Consider the following 19,115-nt stretch of genomic DNA (forward strand, 5'->3'; position numbering starts at 1 on the left):
ATTTACAACTCTCCTATCCCCATTTTCAGTGCCACCTATATAAGAAGACTCTCATCTAGGCTTCCCAAAACCCTCAACATACCCCATCATAGCATCCTGAAAATGTTGATTTTCTTGTCTCTATTTGAGTTTGTTGTGGGTGGAGACCAAATCTAAATAAGCTTTGTTAGCTATGGAACCTGGCACAGTGTCTAGCACCTAACAAGTGCTCAGAAGATATTTGTTGATGAATTAATGACACACATAGAGGGTACATATACAGGTGATAGTAACCAGTGTTTACAAAGTATTTCATAGGTACTTCCAAGGTTATTAAAATGCCATCATATTATGTTATAACTTAAAGATTATTTAGTTATCTTAAAACTTAATGATCATCTAGTACGATCCTTGAATTACATAAGTTCAGAAAGATGAATGGAGAAAACATAGGACTAAGAGCAGCCATCACTTTTGGTCATAGAGACAGATAGAGTTGAACCTAGAATCCAGGGCTCCTACGTTTTATTTTTTCTACACTACATATTAAACCTGGTCACCAACAATTAGAGTGTAAACTTCCTGTGGACAGGACCCTCTTTTTATATTCTTCTGCAACCCTTTATGAACATAACCTTTAGACACCCAGGAATAGTAAGCACAGTTTATTCAACTGAGGTCCAGTTTCAGGGAAATTACAGTCAGTTAAAGATGGAAGAAACTTGACAACATAATACAATGTGTTGTGTTTTCTACAGAAATATAGAAAAAAACTTGATAATAAATACAGAAAAGATTCAGGTTTCTTTAAATTTGGAGAGTGTACTGTTATTGTTATTATTATTTTGTTATTGTGAACATTTCAAGTGTTAATTTTCATTGAATTAATTTACTTGTTCAACCTAAATTGACTGACGTCCTGTTATTTGCCAAGCACCATCTGAGGGAACACAGCAATGACCTTGGAGCTTTCTGTGTAGTAGAGGAGACGGATATTATACAAATAATTATTAAAGAGTGGTTGGAAATAATTGGCAGGAAGATACAGTGTACATTTAGAATGTATTAGAGACCACTTTACACCCACTAAAATAGCTAAAACTAATAACCCCACCATACTAAATATTATGGATTATGTGGAGCAATTGGAACTCTCAAGCACTGGTGGTAGGAGCGTGATCCACGTATGGTCCAGCCACTTTGGAAAAAGTTCGGCAGTTTTTTCTAATGTTAAACATGCGCGTATCATAAGACCTGGTAATTCCAGTTAAAGGGGACCCAAAGTTTTGCCTTTTGGAATATTGATTTTTAAGCTGATTATTAAGACTCAGAAAGAACCTTTGACCCCTCCCCCTTTCCTGGCTAAGTGATTCAGATGGAAACATTTGCTCCATGAAAGAAGTCTTAAGACATCCACCTTGGCCTAATCCGAATTGAGTATGGTAGATGGGAGGGCGTCAAGCAGGGGCGTATTTACTAGAACCCCGACCCCTGTCTCATTGTTTCTGGCTTGTGTGACAAAAATTTACCTTCCATTTGTGTTCCTGCTCTTCCTCAATTACCTGGAATTACCTCCCATTCTCACTTTTGAAATTAAGACCTAACCCACCCCTCTTTCTCTTTTGTCCAAAATAACATAAATACCCAATTTTAACTCACTGTCTCTGGAACTTTCATGCTTATATGAATTCCCTGTGCGCATGTATTAAAATTTGATTTTTCTCCTGTTAATCTGTCTGTTTTATTATTAGCCCAGCTACAAGAATTTAGAAGGCAAGAGGAAAAGTATTGTTTTTATTTTACCCTCCCCCCCAGAGTCCTTGGCATTTACCCGAGAGAAATGAAAATAATTGTCCACACAATGACTTGTACATTAAAGGTTATAGCAGCTTTATTCATAATGATAAAATACTGTAAATGTCTACTCGTATAAACAGGTGAATGGGTCAACGGTTGTGGTGCTTCCATACAATGGAATACTACCCAGCAATAAAAAGGGACTACTAACACACTAGCAGGCCAGGATGGATCTCAAAACATTATGCTAAGAGGGAGAAAGAAGCTCGACTCAAAAGAGTACAGACTATGAAGCTCTGTGAAGTGAAAGAACAGGGAAAACTAAGCTAAGGTGATAGAAATCAGATTAGAATTGCCAGGGGAGGCAGGGGTTATTGACTGGGAAGTTCCTGGAAACTCCTGGAATGACAGAAATGTGCTACATCTTCGTTGGGGTGGTGGTTACAACTCACGGACTGTACACTGAAAATCTGTGCATTTCACTCCATGTAAATTAAACCTCAGTTAAAAATAAAAATCATTACATGGTGACCCAACAGTGGTGGTGGTGGCTGGAACCGGGTCATGAGGAAATGTATTCTACAAGGTTTAAAAAGAAAACGAAAAGGTTGGGGGGGGGGGGAGTAGAAGGGGGATTCCAAGTACCAGAAACTTTCCCAAGTGTTGATTTAAAGGGAGGAAAACTGGGAAGCGTTGTATATTTTACAGGGTGAGGGCAGGGTGCGGCGACAGCGGGTGGCGGAGAACAGTGGGCCTCCAGAGTTCGCCGACCCAGCCCTACCCCAAAGCTCCCTGGGGGTCCCAATGCCCCCAGTTCCAGCACTAGCCCAGCGCCGCCTGGCAGCTCCAGTCCGGTGGGCGGGCGCTCGCCGGCGTCGCGCTGACGTCATGCGCGTGCTGACGTCGCCGGCGGCCGCGGCCTCTGAAGCTGGCTGGGTGTCGGGGGGCGCCGAGTTTGACTAGTTTGGGGGCCGCTCGACGCCTGGCGCTGCTCCCGCCGCCCGCCGCGCTTCGCGAGCCGCGCCTCGGCTGGACCCAGCGCGTCCCGCCCTTTCCCGCGGGGACCCGCACTGGCGGCTGGGCGGCGCTCGGCGAAAGTTGGCGCCTCACGGGCAGGCGGGCGGGCGGGTGGCCGCGGCCATGGAGCCCCGCAGCATGGAGTACTTCAGCACCCAGGTGCAGCAGAAGGATGTCGGCGGCCGCCTGCAGATTGGCCAGGAGCTGCTGATCTACCTCGGCACCTCCGGCGCCATCCCGGACCTGGAGGAGGATCTGGGCTGCCTGGGCAAGACGATCGACGCGCTCACGGGCTGGGTGGGCTCGAGCAACTACCGGGTAAGTGGCGGCGGCGCGGCGGGGCCGGGCACGCCCTCCCCGGCCAGCCCTTTAATCCCGGACGTGCGCGTCCGGCCTGGCGAGCCCCGGGGGTGCGTCTGGTTCATCGGAACCACCCGCTAAAGGAGAAACCCATGGACACGCGGGCCCCCTGACGCGCCCCCACTGGCGATCGGATCTGAGGACTGACTTCCCACCACGACCAAGTTTTTCCACAATTGTGAACAATGACGAATTCAGCGATTCCCTGACAGGGTGCTGCGTTATTGGCATTAGGGCACAATGTTTGATCACTTATTGAAGAAATCAGTGATAATTTACATACGTAAAGGGCTTGAAGACTTTTTACCTTTATGAGTTCCTATGTAAACCCTACCCTAGACCGAGACATAATCATAACCGTATAGGACATTAGGTTACAGTTTTTAAGTTAAAGAGATGTTACGTTCATCCCTCTTAGGTGGTTTTTATCCTTATTTCTTTCTGTTTTAAAAAATAATTTTTTGTGTCGGGAAGGTTGTGCTGTTCATCTCTAAGGCATCTTTAGCGCTTAATCAGGTGCCTGATTAAGTTTACGGTTAAATCTAATGAAAAGATGCTGACCCCAAGGCATTATTTGCTTTTTATTTATTGTCGACCGAAAGCAGTTGAATGCTGTCATTTTGTTTTGCCGCAGTTGAGGACTGACTCAGATTTGAAACCGTGTCCTAGCAGGTTAGCTGATGCAGAAAAAAAATTAAAAGTTGCGGTACAAGAAGGAATGTGCGTTTCTGGTGAGCCAGTAGTAGGCAGATTGTAATGTAGCCATGTTGGGAGACCAGGTAACTATTCTGTTACTAGTCTACGGTAGTTTTTAGCAGTTACTTTTCTTTCTAGTCTTCTGGTGGCAGTGTTGCTTTAAAATGCAGGCCCAAACCTCTTATGAATGAAGTGAAGTGATTGTTCTTCCTAATTTATCTTATAACCCGGTGAATAGGCTGTACTTTGAACACTGTATCCTTATAGAGGAGAAAGGCAAACTCTAGAATTAATATGAAGATTTAATAGTGAAATTTATGTGAGTTTTGGAAGGGATTGACTTTTACAAGGAGAATAGTTTGAAAATTACCACCTTGATGCCCCATTACATACTATCTCTATTATTATTTTTTAAATTTTGGTAAAAGTTAATATTTAATAATATATCATTACTGTTTGGGGGATTATTCTTATTTGGTAAAAACAAGCTAAATTTACTTGCACTGTAAGAAAGGCACATAAACACTCAAGATAGTTGATTTTATGTTGCAGCATAGGCTGTTACAGAAAGTCAGCTCTTTGATAATGCTCACTCCCCTTCCCAAGTGAAGGTTGATGAGTCACTTTCTGCGCTGGCTGTGGTGAGTTGGCTTTGGGCCATTTCACTCTTTAGTTGTACCATCAATGAATGACAATTGATCAGTCCCATCTCTTGAAACACTCTTGGCTTCTAGTATGATACCACAGTATCCCAGGTTTTCTCTTGTGTCTCTATGCACTGACTCACTCAAATGCTGTCTTTCCTTTCACTGGTCCTTAAGAGTTAGAATCCATCAGGATCTGACCCAAATTCTCATCTCTTTACTACACATTCCCTCCATGCTCCTCACTAGAGGCTGTAACTTGAGACAATCTCAGCAATCAGAAGAGAACTGCCACAGAGGCTCCTCCCATGTTTCCCGGAAAATAAGACCTAGTGGGACAGTCAGCTCTAATGCGTCTTTTGGAGCAAAAATTAATGTAAGACCTGGTCTTATATTATACCCGGTATTCTATTCTATTCTATTCTATTCTATTCTATTCTATTCTATTCTATTCTATTCTATTCTATTCTATTCTATTCTATTCTATTCTATTCTATTCTATTCTATTCTATTCTATTATATATTATATTATATATTATATTATATTACATAAGACCCGGTCTTATAGTAAAATAAGACTGGGCCTTATATTAATTTTTGCTCCAAAAGGTGCATTAGAGCTGATTGTCCGGTTAGGTCTTATTTTCGGGGAAACATGGTACAACCTTATCTACACACTTTCTTGTAGCTGTGCTCCTACTGTCTACCTTCTTCTCTGTTACAATGAATGGACTATCTGTCCTACTCACACCAATCCCTCCACGTACGTACACACTAGATGGATTCCACGTCATCTTACCTACTCAAGGACATTAATTCATCAATTCTCTCTCCTTCCTGACTCATTGGTTCTCTCCTTTCTCCTGAATGCTGTATAGAAGTTTTTCTGACATTGTTAGACAGAGGGCTAGATTTTTATTTGGGTTTTATAAACTTAGTTTTCAAACTAGGTCATCATTTTTTACTTAAGATGCAATAAGACATTTACTGAATAATGTGTACCCAAATTTTCTGAGCAAATACATAAATAGATAATTGTACTTAAATTTCAAATTTCGCTGAACAAAATATAATTTTTCTTTGGGTTTTATAGTTCTTTAGATTTTGAGTGTCTTAACTCATTGCTTCAGTGAATTTGAGTGACTGTACTATATGCTGGGTATGCTGGGTATTGTTCTAGGTACTGACAATCCACTTGTGGGCAAGACTAGCAAAGTTCATTCATTATGCCTCATTCTGATATTTATTTAAGACCTACTATGTGCAGGCATGCACTCTTCTAGGCACTTTGGCTACAATAGGGGAAAATGACAGAAGTCCTTGCCTTTGTGGGTTTAGATTCTAATGGAGGAGAAGAATAAATAAGGTAAATAACTAAAATCAGTATGTTAGATGGTGACACTTTGGAGGAAAGCAGGAAAGGGACTAGGGAGTGCTGGGCAGGATGCAGATGATTGCATTTTAAATAGTTGGTCACTGAAGACTTCACTGAGAGGGTGATTTGAAGGAGAGTGAGATCCCTGCTGTGGAGATCCTATTAGAAAGAGAAAGGTGGATGGGTATAAAATTAAATCATTTCAGGTAACTAGTGCTTCTAATTCAACTGATGTGAAAGAATGAGGGAAAGATGAGACTAAAATAGGGAAGTGAGGTGAAATTTGAGTATAGACATGAAAGAAATATAGGAGTGAAGAATGACTTAGGCAGAGGACACTGCAAATGCAGAGGCCCTAGTTCTGTTGAACATAAAGAAGGCCAGCATGTCTAGTGGTTAGAAAGAGTGAGATCTTAAGAAAGATGAAGTTGGGGGGTGGGGGGGCAGGTGGAAACAGCCTAATAGGATTTTATTCTAAATCAATGGAGCATTTTATGGAGAGGGGTGGCTGCTTTGTGGAGAGTGGACTCTGTAAAGGAGCAACAGAGAAGCAGGGAGATGATGGTGGCTAAGGCTGGTTTGACCACAGCGGCAATGCTGAGAAGTGGAAGATTTGGGATATGATTTGAAGATTGAGCCAACAGGATTGAGTGAGTGTTGAGAGAATTAGAAATAATCACCTTGCTTGAACACCAGTAGAGGGTGCTGTTTACTGAAATGGGGAAGACGAAGAGAACAAGTTGGGTGAAGTAAAATGTTTAGTTTGACAAGGTTGTTTAACATCCAAGTTGAGATTTAAATAGGCAGATGGGGTCTTGAAGTCAGTGGAGAAGTCATAATTGGAGATTAAAAATATGGAAATTATATATATATATATATATATATATATATATATATATATATATATATGCATGCATGCTCTGGCATTTGACTTTAGCTAAGGACAGTCCTGTGATTTCAGGAGTCCCCAAATTTTAAAATAATAATATGGCAATAAAGTGTCCTCATACAGCTAAATATGGTAACCATTTAATGAGTACTTAGTATCAGCCACTGAGCCAAAGTGCTTTATTTGCATTATCTCATTTTAATCTTTAAGATGGCCTTAGAAAGTTAGTACTATTATTTTACTCATTTTGTAGAAAAGATGTAAGCATTTGCCTCAGTCATAGATCCGGTAAATTGGTGGAGTACTTGAATCTAGGAGATTAGGATTTTCCTCCTCCTTTCCTTTTCTGTACTTTTGTAAACCTTTTCAGTATCTATCCTAACATTTGTCAGTTCTACTTTCATTTTTTTATATTGTCTGTCTGCAACTGTAACAGTAAGTTGACTCTAAAAATGGAGAAAACAATAAATAGCATTTATATTGTAACTATCTAGTGCTGGGCTAAGTAATGTGCTGGGATTTCAAGTCTTTTCTCAGAATTCAAAATTATAACCCCTTTGCTTTTTAATGATGATACTTTCCAGTGTCAGCATCACCTTGGTTGTATTTCTTATAAACTATCAACTTCTTAAAATATATCATTTTTTAGTTTGCTGGAAAAAAAACAAGGTGTTTGAGTTCTCTCGATTATACTTACATATATAGCTTGCCTGTTCCTTTTACCTGCCATATGAAAATATCTAGGTTGTTTTAAATGTTTTACTATTAACATTGTCCTTGTGCCTTGGCAGCTTGTATATGTGGAGGAGTTTGTCTAGGGCAGTTTTTCTGAACACTGCCCTGTTTTAATGCCCGTTTGCACCATGAAATAAATTTTATAGCTAATACCCAATGCACATAATTTTTTTAACATCCCAATAATGTTCTAACTGTACTATAAAGGAAAATTATACATACTGTAATGAGATAAAATATATTTCAATATGAAAATGTGCCAGTCTGACTACCCAAGAAGACATGATAGTCACATGCTTGCAGCAGTACATATTATTGCTGTAAAATGCTACCGCTGGCAATTCAGACTACTGTAGATGTGTGGTTGTTGGTGATTCAGACTTCACAAGTGGCATTAGTCTTGGTGATTGTGATATTCTAGAACTCTAAATTCTGAACCTTATTTCTTTGAGTACACCAACTTAAAGAGTTTGACCCCCTCCACGTGACATCCAGTGTATTTAGCTTTTAACTGCCCCACACTCCCATGTTTGAGCTAAAATATCCTGGTCTGTCATACACTTACATTGATTCTTAATTCTCTTCTCCCCCCTCACTCTCGCTTTATGGTCCTCATTTGATAAAAGGCAGTCCTGGTTAATCCAACTCTGTCCACCCCATACCTGCACCAGTGTAACTGAAGATGGATGGAGAAAAACACAAAACTTCTAACAGGTTTCATTTGAAATTCCTGACGTTTAAGTGGGCCTTAATGTCGTCTGGCAGTCAAACTATATTTTCTTAGTTCATTCATTCTTTCACTGCGTCAACTGTCTTACATCTGTTCCTCTCCCCTCAAACCTACCAGTATATCTCTTCTGCTATCATCACCAGCTTCCTACTTCACTGAGAAAATAGAAGGAATTGAAATTTCTTAAGACTCCAGTTACTGTATGTTCCTACCTTCCAGCATTTGTACCCATAGCAGGTTCTCAATATTTGTTGAATACACTTAGTAGCTTTAAACAACATGCTTTTGTTTTCTTACAGTTCTGGAGGTCAGAAATCCAAAATAGGTTTTGCTGGGACGAAATCAAGGTTTCAGCAGAATTGTATTCCTTCTGGAGACTTTAGGAGAGAATTTTTTAGTTTCTAGAAACTGCCTGCATTTCTTGGCTTATGGACTCTTCTTCCACTGTCAAAGCCAGTAGCGTAGCGTTTTCATTTCTCTCTGACCCTTGTTTACATCATCATGTCAACTCTGACTCTCAAGCCTTCCTCTTATAAGGGCTCTTGTGATAACATTGGGCCCAGGATGATCCAAGGTAATTTCCTTATTTTAAGATCTTTAACTTAACCACATCTTTAAAGTCCTTTTTGCCCTGTCAGGTAACACGTTCACAGGTCCTGGAGGTTAGGATGTGAACAGCTTTGGGAGGCCATTATTCTGCCTATCTCACTTAACATGTTTATTAAGTCTCTTTGAATCTATTTCTCCTTCAGTGTCTCTTTAAACATTCTTGGATTTATTTGTGGTAGAGTTTCTCACAGTCTGGATTTTGCTGATTTCATTCCTGTGATTTTCTTTGTCTCTGTATTTCCTGTCGATTGGTAGTTGGATCTACAGCTTGATCAGATTCTTTTGTTTTTTGTGGGTTTTTTTTTTGGCGAGACTGCTTAATAAAAGTATTAGCTCTTCCATCAGGAGGTACGTAACATTGGGAAGGCGCATAAGGTCTAACAGTTTCTGTGATGTTAGCAGCTGTTAATGTTCAATGTTTAGATCTCTTAATTCATTAGGGTTTGCAAAATGATATTCTAATTCTGTCGTTCTTTCATTTATTACCTGGAATACTTTCATAAAGAGAAACACACCCCATTTACTAATATTTGGTTACTCAGTGATATAATTTATATGGAAAGGCAAGTATAGTTCATATAGCTCTTTCCTTTTATTCACTGACAGTCAGAATAATGAGTTGGTCTTTTAGCATTCTCCAATGTTGGCCACATAGTTTTTGTTATCATGAACTTGTGTATTTAAACATATCTAATGTGTTTCAAGACGATGCAGTTATTCTCCTTATTGATACTCAAACTGTCCTATTTTGACAGGACCCTAGTAGTAATCTTTGATAGTGTTGTGGCTCTCTGGTCTCACAGAATGTCGTATTTCTTGCTCCTGCCCTGGAATTAGCCACTTCTCCAAGAAGCTCTGTTTCCTTGTAGTGGGAAGTGGAATGTGGAAAATACAACGTGGGTGCTAGTGGAACTCATTGTTACAGTTTGATCATTGTTTCTAGATTTTTTTCAATGGATAGGGTTAGGTTTTATTTTAATTTTAAAGAAAAAGACATTGTAACTTCATATTGATATTGTAGTTTAGATTCAGAACTACAGTTTTTACTATTTTTGTACATTTTCTATTGATAGCGCCTATCAACAAAATTTCTAAAAACACTGACGTTTCTTTTTTTGCACTTTTGTTTTTGTCCTTAGGGTATATCCCACTAGAGAAATATGGTCAAATTACTATATTTTAAAGTCACTTGGAATAAACAGTGTGTGTTTATGCTGCTAACTGGGCATACATTTAGGTTCACTTATTTTACTTTCAATGACATTAGTTATTGCTGCAAAGAAGGCATATTCAAAATAGTCTGGTTTCTTTCTGTTTCTTGTAGCCTATTCCTAACCATTAAATTTTTGTTGTTATTTTTAATAAACATTTATAATTATATCTGTCTGTAGTCCCCTTTTTTGTACTATGTACACACATTTCCCCAGCTTGCTTTTTTCACTTAACAGTATATGTTGAGGTCATTGCATAGCAGAATTAGGATAGTCGTCATTTTTATTTTTAAAGTGTTTTAGTACTCTAGTGTGGATGTACCATAATTTATTGTATCTTTTCCATATTGGTGAATTTTGGGGTAGTTTCCAATCTCTTGTAATGAATAATCTTTGCGTGTTTTTTATAATTTTGCTAGTGCATCTTAGGGATAGAGTCCTAAGTGAGATCTTACTAAATGTGCTTGTTTTTCCTGCTGATTTGAGACACTGCTTTTATAATCTGTTGAATTTTATGTGTGAGTCTACTTGTGGATTTTCAATTATATTTTTAATAACTCATTGGTATAATTTGCATACTATACAGTTTCCTCACTCGAAGTGTGCAATTCATTGATTTGATCTTGGAGGTGAGGCATTATCAAAGATGTTGTCCCTCCTCAACTGGAGACCTTGAATCATTTGAGCCCAGAATGGTTTTCTGCTACCCCTTCTGAGGTGGAGAGGTTTTTTGGATTTTGTGTTTTTCCTTTTTTACTCACTAGCCTTGAATTTTTTAACCTGTGTTCTGGGGCTGACAGTGTGTTTCCCTCAGTAGCTTCAACTTTTGTTTCTTATAGGGCAAGGGGATGGGAAAGGTTTGTGCCTTTCTTGCAGAGGCAGCCAGCCACTCCCTTCCTGTGTGACCTGTACCACTGAGAGATACTTTCTTTCTCCAGTCTCCTGCCCTGTCCTCAGTCTTAATTGTGAGTGTCCAGTGGAGGTTTGTGGAGAAAGCCTGCAAGTGGGTGTGAACTCTCCTTGTGTCTGTGGCTACTAGGGTTTCTGTATTTTCATCCTTGCCCACACTCAGCTATTAACAATAAATTAAATACAGCTGAATTCTTCTTACCCACTTACATGGTGGCTTCATTTTTCTTCTGTCCTCTGACACATATGACCTACTGCTTGTGTCCCATCTCTTGGGGTCATCAGTCTTTTCTTAGATTTTAGGCTAGTTGATTATTCTACAACCTCAGATTTCTGATGGATTCAAGAATACTTATGGTTTTGTAGATTATTTGTTTTGTTTTATGCTTTTTTTTGTTACCATGGGAATGATGTTTTTTCTAGTTTCTCCATCCTAGACAGAAGCAAGAATTGCTCTACAATTAAAGGTAACCTTTTAATTTTTAACTGTTTCATGTAGGAGGCTTTTCAGCATTATAGGAAAGTTGCAGGTATAGTCAGTGAATTCCTGTGTGCCCTTCACCTAATTTACCAGTTATTAGCACTTTGCCAGATATGCTTTATCACTGTCTTCCTGTGTATTTACACATTATTATAATTATTGAACCATTTGAGAATAGGGTACCCTAACCTCATGACTGTTCAACCCTACATACTTCAATCTCTTTATATTTTTTAAAACTTGTTAATATATTGCGTGAAGATTTTTATGTGTCAATAATTATATATCCTGATATTAAAATATACATAGATAATTTGTATTTATTAAAAATTTTTTCTGTCTGTAGGTATCATTAATGGGATTGGAAATTTTAAGTGCCTTTGTGGACAGATTATCAACACGATTTAAGTCCTATATAGCAATGGGTAAGTTAACTTTATTTAAAAATCATTGTAGAGTTTGACATACTGATCTTTTCTCTTAGTTTTTGTTTAACAGGATTAGTTCTCTGTAAATGTAATTTTATACAACCCAGAGATCTGCTACTTATGTCTGGGTAAAATAGCGTTATAGTTTACCCAGACATAAAAGGTTTTAAGCATATTCAAATACATAATTATATTCCCTTCAAGACAAAAAAATTAAGAAAAGCAAAACACTTGGTAAATATAGCACTTATAGATTTTTACTTCATATTTTCAAATTGCTTACTATATCTTTTCCTTCTTTTGTAACATATTAAAAATTTATAATATAACTTAAACAGCACCACTTTTCAGACTATCTGTGGTGAAGGACTAGTTCTTTCATTGCTAATCTGTTGCTGACCAATATTTTATATAACACAGTAAAAATCGTTACAGCAAAATAAAATGAAAAAAATACTAGACCCAATTTGTTATTATTAGATTCAAAAACATAAAATTACTTTGGTTGAGTTGTTTCAAAAACCTTACTTTATAAATACTCACAATTTTTCTTACCACAGTTAGTTTGTACACTGGGCTTGGGCTACTAGCCGTATTTTGAGCAGCACTTACTTCCAGTGTGTTAGCAAAGAAGAGCCTCATACAAGTACAATGATCTTCTGTGTATAGTAGTTAGGATTACGAAGTTGGCTCTGACCTGTTTTCTAAACCTGAGTGACCTTCATGTGCCTTTTGGAATCCTTTGGTGAGTAGATTGGGTTCATACTATTATAGAAACATTCAAAGGTAACCTCAGATGTTTGTTAATTTCTTTTATGGATTAAGCTAATGCTTCATAATGTATCATCACACTTATTTTTGAATTATCTTTGGTCGGCGTTTTTCTTCACATTTGGTAGGCCACCAAATTCTCCCAATTTCCTCTTTTATTTTTATTGTCTAGCTATCCTTTGAGCAGAGCATCTTAGTGAGTTTCTATATCTTTATTATTCCTTTTTAAATCAATACCTGGTTCCAGTTCATTCTTTGTGTGACTATCTTCTGAACAGATGATTTTTCACTGTGTCAGTCTTCTTTTTAAAATCCCATGATAGATGTTTAAAACTGCTCTGTGAATGTGTTTTACTTATGTATTTTCTTAAAACATTTTGAATCAATGTTTAAAATTAGGAAGTTTTACATAAAAATTCATATTTATAGCTTATCTTGAAAAATTGGCCAATGTAGCAACCCTGAGCTTTCACTCCCACATGTAATTATTGGCTGAAGCTGTGCTGTAGCTTCCCTTTTCTCTGGATCATGCACTTTTCAGTTCATAAGTCCCTCCCATCTTCTCTGTCTCCTCATAACTGAGATTCAGTTGTAATAGAGCAAGGTTGGAATACAGCCATTCTTAGACCTGGTTCATTCTCAGCATTTGCCCGTGCCTCCTTGACTGTAGGTGTTTATGTTTGTGACTCCTGCCCTGTAGTAGCTCCCCATTAGTAGTTGTTACAGACAGTTTTTAGACTTGAGACTAATTCTAGGTATTATGTATGTCACTTAGTTTTCAGATTCAAGGAAGGCCAGATGGGGTTTGATGAACGAGCGGCTTACATTGAGGCAGTGGGAGTACTGGGACCAGAATCCTAGTTTGTCGCCTGCCAGGACTGTCCTGGTTTCAGAACTTCTGTTTTGCTCTCTTTGGTGTTCCAGGTGTCCTAGCATGTTTGTCCCGTCTCCAGCTCAGTAGCCTCATTTATTTGTGATCTTTAGCAAGTTCTCTCTCTCCATTCTGGCTAATCAGAAACTCGCTCACTCTTGTTAGTTCTGGCTTAACTTGTTTATGCCTCTGCTGTGCTGTTCTTTCTTTTTGAAATCTTCTGCTACTCTCCGTGGTCTTTTTCTTTTAAAGAGTTACTTCAGATTTCAGCTTAACCTCACCCTATATTGAATTTTTCTTTACTCCATGATTCTTATACCCGTAAATATTTAATAAATAAAAGGTTGCCTTTGTTGGTTAGTGTTGTTCATATGTGTTTCCCACATACCTACATATTTTTATATGTAAAGTTTTTTGTGTGTGTTTTTTTTATCATTCAGTCTCCTACTCTGTCTAGTTATTCTTGTGCATTTACCATTAGTCAATATTGATTTTGCCTTGAACCCTAAGACTCATCATTGTCCTTGGTGAAACTTGTTATTACTTGAGCGTCTATGTGGAAATCGGAAAATTTCATCACAACATTGCTACTATTTATTGAATGCCTATTTTTTACCCATTTACTGGGCTTATCTACTTTAGCTATATGAAAGATTATCCTCACGTTATTTCTAATTTGTATGATACCTCTGCAAGATAGGCATATATCTCTGTACTCTGAAAGAGGTAATAAGACTAAGAATACCAGCGTTAGCTTTCTTCTTAGACCTTAGCCAAACTAAGTCTTTCTGTAAAAGTAAGGAATTGAATTAAATTATGTGCTGAGCTTTTTTGATAATATAACTCTAGATATATGCAACTTGATGTGAACGATACTGTTTTCTTTTGGTACACTTAAGTTATCTACAATTACAGATATTTCTCATCTTTTTATATTAAAAGTGAAGAGATGTTTTAGGAAATTTGAGATTTGTGTTCAGTTTTAGACAAAGTTCCAAAAAGAGTGTGGGCTTCATTAATTTTGTTCTTTAATGTGAAATATTTAAACTTTTATTTGTGATCACATGTACTGTGGAAAAATAAAATTTTCAAACAAAAAAAATTTACATTTAACACTGATCACCAACCATGGTTTTATAACTGAATTCAGTAAAGGAGCTCATAATTTACAGATATTAAAAACAGTTTTAATCCAAATGGTATTGTAGAAAAAAGTATTGTAGAAAAAGAAAAGTCAGGATTCCTAGTCATCAGTTTTGCATCTTGTGAAGTGGTTTACATCAAGTTCTTATTGAGAATCTACATGGTGAAAAGCTCTTTTTGGATTCCCAATAATTATCTACTGAGTGTTCATCATGACAATTTGGTGGCCATTATATTATATACAGAGCTTGAAGGAGGACTGCTGACACTTCTGAATGCTTGTCATGGGCTTAGCACAGGTGCTTTGTACCAGTTTTACTTCATCCGCTCACTAACCATGGGAGGTATAGGCCTGCATCCCTTGTTTCACAGACAAGGAAACTTTTAAGTTCAAAGAAGTTTAATATCTTGCATAATTAATAACGGATAGAGCTCAGAATAAAGCTTATTCTGTTTGGCTCCAAGAGAGTATGTGTTTAAAAAGGGATCCTAATGCAAAAAAATTATGATGTTTTTGTTTTTAATTTAATAGCTATAATGCTAAGTTTATGTAGTGTGAGGTTTCTTGTTTTTGTTGTTTATGTTTTATAACATTTTACTTTTTAATATTGAAGCCCCTTTTGAGCCAACATTTTAATTTTCTTTTTGGAGTTAAAGTCTACCTCTCCGGAATGAAGTCTCTATTTTTTCCCCACTACTGTTATGTGATTGTTAAAACACACACACACACACACACACACACACACACAACACCTCAATCACAAATAAATGGAAGTAGTTGTGACTGGGACCTAACATTGGGTAGATTATTTAAATCCTGGTTTCATTACTTGCTGTTTGTATGACCTTGAGCAACGTATTTAATGCCTCTGGGCCCTCTATCAAAGGGCCTACTCTATTTCATAGGGTTGTTATGAGGATTAAATGAGATAATTCAGTGTTTAGTACATAATAATATCTAATATTAAGTGTTTATTATTGTCTTCTGCGTCTCAGAAGCTATCAAAACCAGACTCTCAAACAATAGCCAATCCTACAGATGTTGATGAATTTCTCTAGTGTTAACAATACATCCAAGTAAGATGAGAAGAATTTATATTGTTCCAATTGACAGGTATTTTTGTTGCCTCATGACTAGTCTCATGATTTTTATGGCGGGGTCTTTGTTTTCTTGATTAAGTCATTTCCTTGATTAAGCTTAGATTTTGGGATGATATCATTCCATCTGGTATAGTTGGCTTCTCACCCATTTTCTTCCAAAAAGAATATAATTTCTTTTTTCCTTAAGTGTTGTTGATCATTATTATTACATCAGTCTGGTTGTTACAGACATTGTTACATTGTAGAATATATTTGCATCATCAAATTACATATACATTTAATTACATGCATCTATAAATAAACTAGAGAAAAATCTCTCTTGATCCCTTTTCTTCCTCCCTCCCTTGTTTAAACTAGGCCTCAACTTCCATTGCCTCAGGGAAGGGAAGACTGTAACTGTAATGTCAAAAGAAGTGAATTTCCTTGCTTTGGAACATACAGGGTGATGGCGATGAAAGGGATAGTAGGTGACACATGATAGAGTACTTACTCTGTTTCCTTGACTCTGAGTTGTTTAAATGTATTATCTTTTAATTTTCAGTAATCTTTTGAAGTGAGTACTGCTGTAAACATTTATGGCTTGAGGAAGTAAAGGCAAAAAGATTAAATAATATTGTCACATACCTAGTAACACCGCATTAAGTGGTATGGTAATTTAAGGGATTACAGAAAGATGGTTTTGACCTGTGCCCTCTGAATTCTAGCCGAATGAATTCTCATTCGGTTCTCTCCACCCCCTCCCATAATAGATATGATTTCTTTGTGGTCCTTTGTTGATTTATAGTTACAGAATCCTCTTTCATGAATACTCTCCAGGCATGGACTCTAACCTGCTTTTCCTCCCCTCGTTTCGTGGAATAGTTCCAAAGTTTTAGATATAGCAGAGAAAGACCTCAATCCTAGTGGCCTAGGCTTCTGTTTTTGTCAGTTAAGTAATATGTCATACATGCAGGAGAATGCCTATCAAACATGTACAATTTGAAGAATAATTATGAAACCAGCACCTGCTTATGCCCAGGTCAAGAAACTAGAACTCTGGGAGTTCCTTAGATGTTCCCTCTGCATTTCCTTATGATACCTCTCTTTCTGTACCAGGGGTAACCACTGTCATGACCTTTGGGATAATCATTCCCTTGCTTTATAGATTGACTATCAATACATATCTCTAAATGAATAATAGTTTTGCCTGTTTTTTGAACATTATTATTTTAAGTGGATGTTATACTGCATGTATTTTTTTTTGAATTTGCTGCTCAGTTATTTTTAGTTAGACTCATGAATAAAGAATTTAAAACAATTTGCTTACCTCATGACTTTTCATTTATGGAAGCAATTGCTGTTTGTAATTTTATAAAATACAGCTTATAATGGAGGTGAATTATACATATTTGTTCTTTTCTCTCTCCCTTTCTCTAGTTATTGTAGCTTTAATAGACAGAATGGGAGATGCCAAAGACAAGGTTCGTGATGAAGCTCAGACTCTGATACTGAAGTTAATGGATCAAGTAGCACCACCTATGGTAGGCCTACAATTTACAATTCTAATTTGGCTAGTTAATGATGAAATATCATTAAACTATTGTCTGTGTCTATGAGTTTTTGTTTATTTATTTATTTGTCATGAAAGCCCCAAAGGAACATGACAAAGAAACAAAAACTCATAGACACAGACAATAGTTTAGTGGTTACCAAAGGGTCTGTGGGGAGAGGGATGGTAGATGAGGGTAAAGGGGATCAAATATATGGTCATGAAAAGAGAACTGACTCTGGGTGGTAAATTATAGAAATGTACTATAGAACTGTATTATAGATATGTACACTTGAAACCTATGTAACTTCAACAGTTGTCACCCCAATAAACTTTAATTTAAAAAACATTAAAAATAAATTAAAAAAAATGAAATATCAGTAAGGATAAGTGGTAATCACAGCAAGTCAGTCCCCAGGGGACATGAAAGCTGAAATTTTAAACAATGAATTGTTGCTAATCCCTTAAAGAAGTTGAAATTTAAGATAAAATGTCTACATTTAACTTTTTTGGTTTTTTGCTTTTTCTCATTTTCTACTCTTTAATTTTTTTTTAAAAAACTAACTCAGATATACTGATAATGTTATTTTTTAGAATTTTCTCATTTTCCCTACCTGCATATTATAAAATGTTAAGTGAGAAAGCTTATTTTGAGAATTACTGAAGGTTATGTTAATTTCTGCAACTCTTACAGAGTCAGGAAGAAAAATTTTTAACAGGTGATTACTAATTATGTAAGGAAAATAGTCTCTGATGGCGACCTGTGTTTTATGAATATAGTAGAAAAAATTTGCCCTGATGGAGGTGTTTTGAAAGAAGAGCAAAAATAAGTTGACGTGTAAACAAAGATTCACAGAGTAGGTCATGTTAAGTGGAAAAAAATTAGATTTTATAATATGCACAATGATATTATGTGTTATTTAAAAAACAGTTTAAAATTATAATATTACATGTTTTATAAAAAAAATCCAAAGAGTATTCAATTGTAAAAGTAAATTGTTTTCCCAGATTTAACTATTAGTAAGTCCTTGTTAATAGTTTAGTGGGTATCCTTCAACATTTGTTTAGTGATTCACATTTTAACTTGTTTTTGACTTGCTATTATTACAGTACTGTAAAGCATGTCCTTGTGTGTGTATCTTTGGACATAAATATAAGTATTTGTATAAACTAGAATTCCAGAGATGGTGTTGCTGAGTCAGGTTAAGCACATTTAAGTTTTTTTATTTTTTAAACTTCCAAGTTACCTTCTTTAGAGAGAGAGAGAGAGAGAGAGAGAGAGAGAGAAATAGAACTAAATACAGAGTCCAGAAAGAATAGTATCCAGGAAGAGAGAGAGAGGGAGAGAACACATGAATTTATTAAATTGTAAGTAAGCATGGTATTTCTAAATGTGGAGAAATAATTGTTTGGGATAATTGACTCTGTAGTATTTCGAAAAATAAAGTTGAATTCCTTCTTATACCAAACCCATATAACCGTTTTGGATTATTTGTATTGGTTTATCTATGCTTTTTCCAAAAGAAAAAGGTAGTAATAAAATGACTTGCCCAAAAATGTTTCTGTATTTGGATCCAGTGTTAAAAGGAGAAAAGCCTGAATTATAAAATGTTAAGAAAGCCTGTTCCATGTGACAGTCTGTAATAGTTGCTAGGCAACATTGGACCTTGTAAATGCTTACTAGACTACTGGGCTTATAATGGTAGCATTGTTGTTGAAGATTTCTAAAGCTTAGAACAAATTCTGTGTCTTTGGAAATTCTAAGGTTTTTAGGTGTTGGACATAGCTTTCCTGAGAATAATTTAAATCTAAAATGAAAGATATAAAATAAAAACTAAAAA

The 19,115-nt window shown here is 36.8% G+C and overlaps 1 protein-coding gene across 37 annotated transcripts in view; it reads left to right on the forward strand.

Moving 5' to 3' along the window:
- The first annotated feature begins 2,684 nt into the window (after positions 1-2,684).
- The window catches only part of CLASP2 (cytoplasmic linker associated protein 2), a 140,940-nt gene continuing 124,509 nt past the window's right edge, over positions 2,685-19,115 (forward strand). For 22 of the 37 annotated variants that reach the window (XM_074312665.1, XM_074312677.1, XM_074312667.1 and 19 more), the window contains exons 1-3: positions 2,786-3,111; positions 11,779-11,857; positions 17,163-17,266. In XM_074312665.1, coding sequence (XP_074168766.1) covers positions 2,917-3,111; positions 11,779-11,857; positions 17,163-17,266 — 378 coding nt within the window. In that variant the 5' untranslated portion in view covers positions 2,786-2,916. Of the gene's footprint in view, positions 3,112-11,778; positions 11,858-17,162; positions 17,267-19,115 lie in introns of all 37 variants that reach the window. The other 15 variants (XM_074312660.1, XM_074312669.1, XM_074312668.1 and 12 more) reach the window with 3 other exon arrangements.

This window comes from Rhinolophus sinicus, linkage group LG10 (assembly GCF_036562045.2).
Source record: "Rhinolophus sinicus isolate RSC01 linkage group LG10, ASM3656204v1, whole genome shotgun sequence".
Classification (NCBI taxonomy): Eukaryota; Metazoa; Chordata; class Mammalia; order Chiroptera; family Rhinolophidae; genus Rhinolophus; species Rhinolophus sinicus.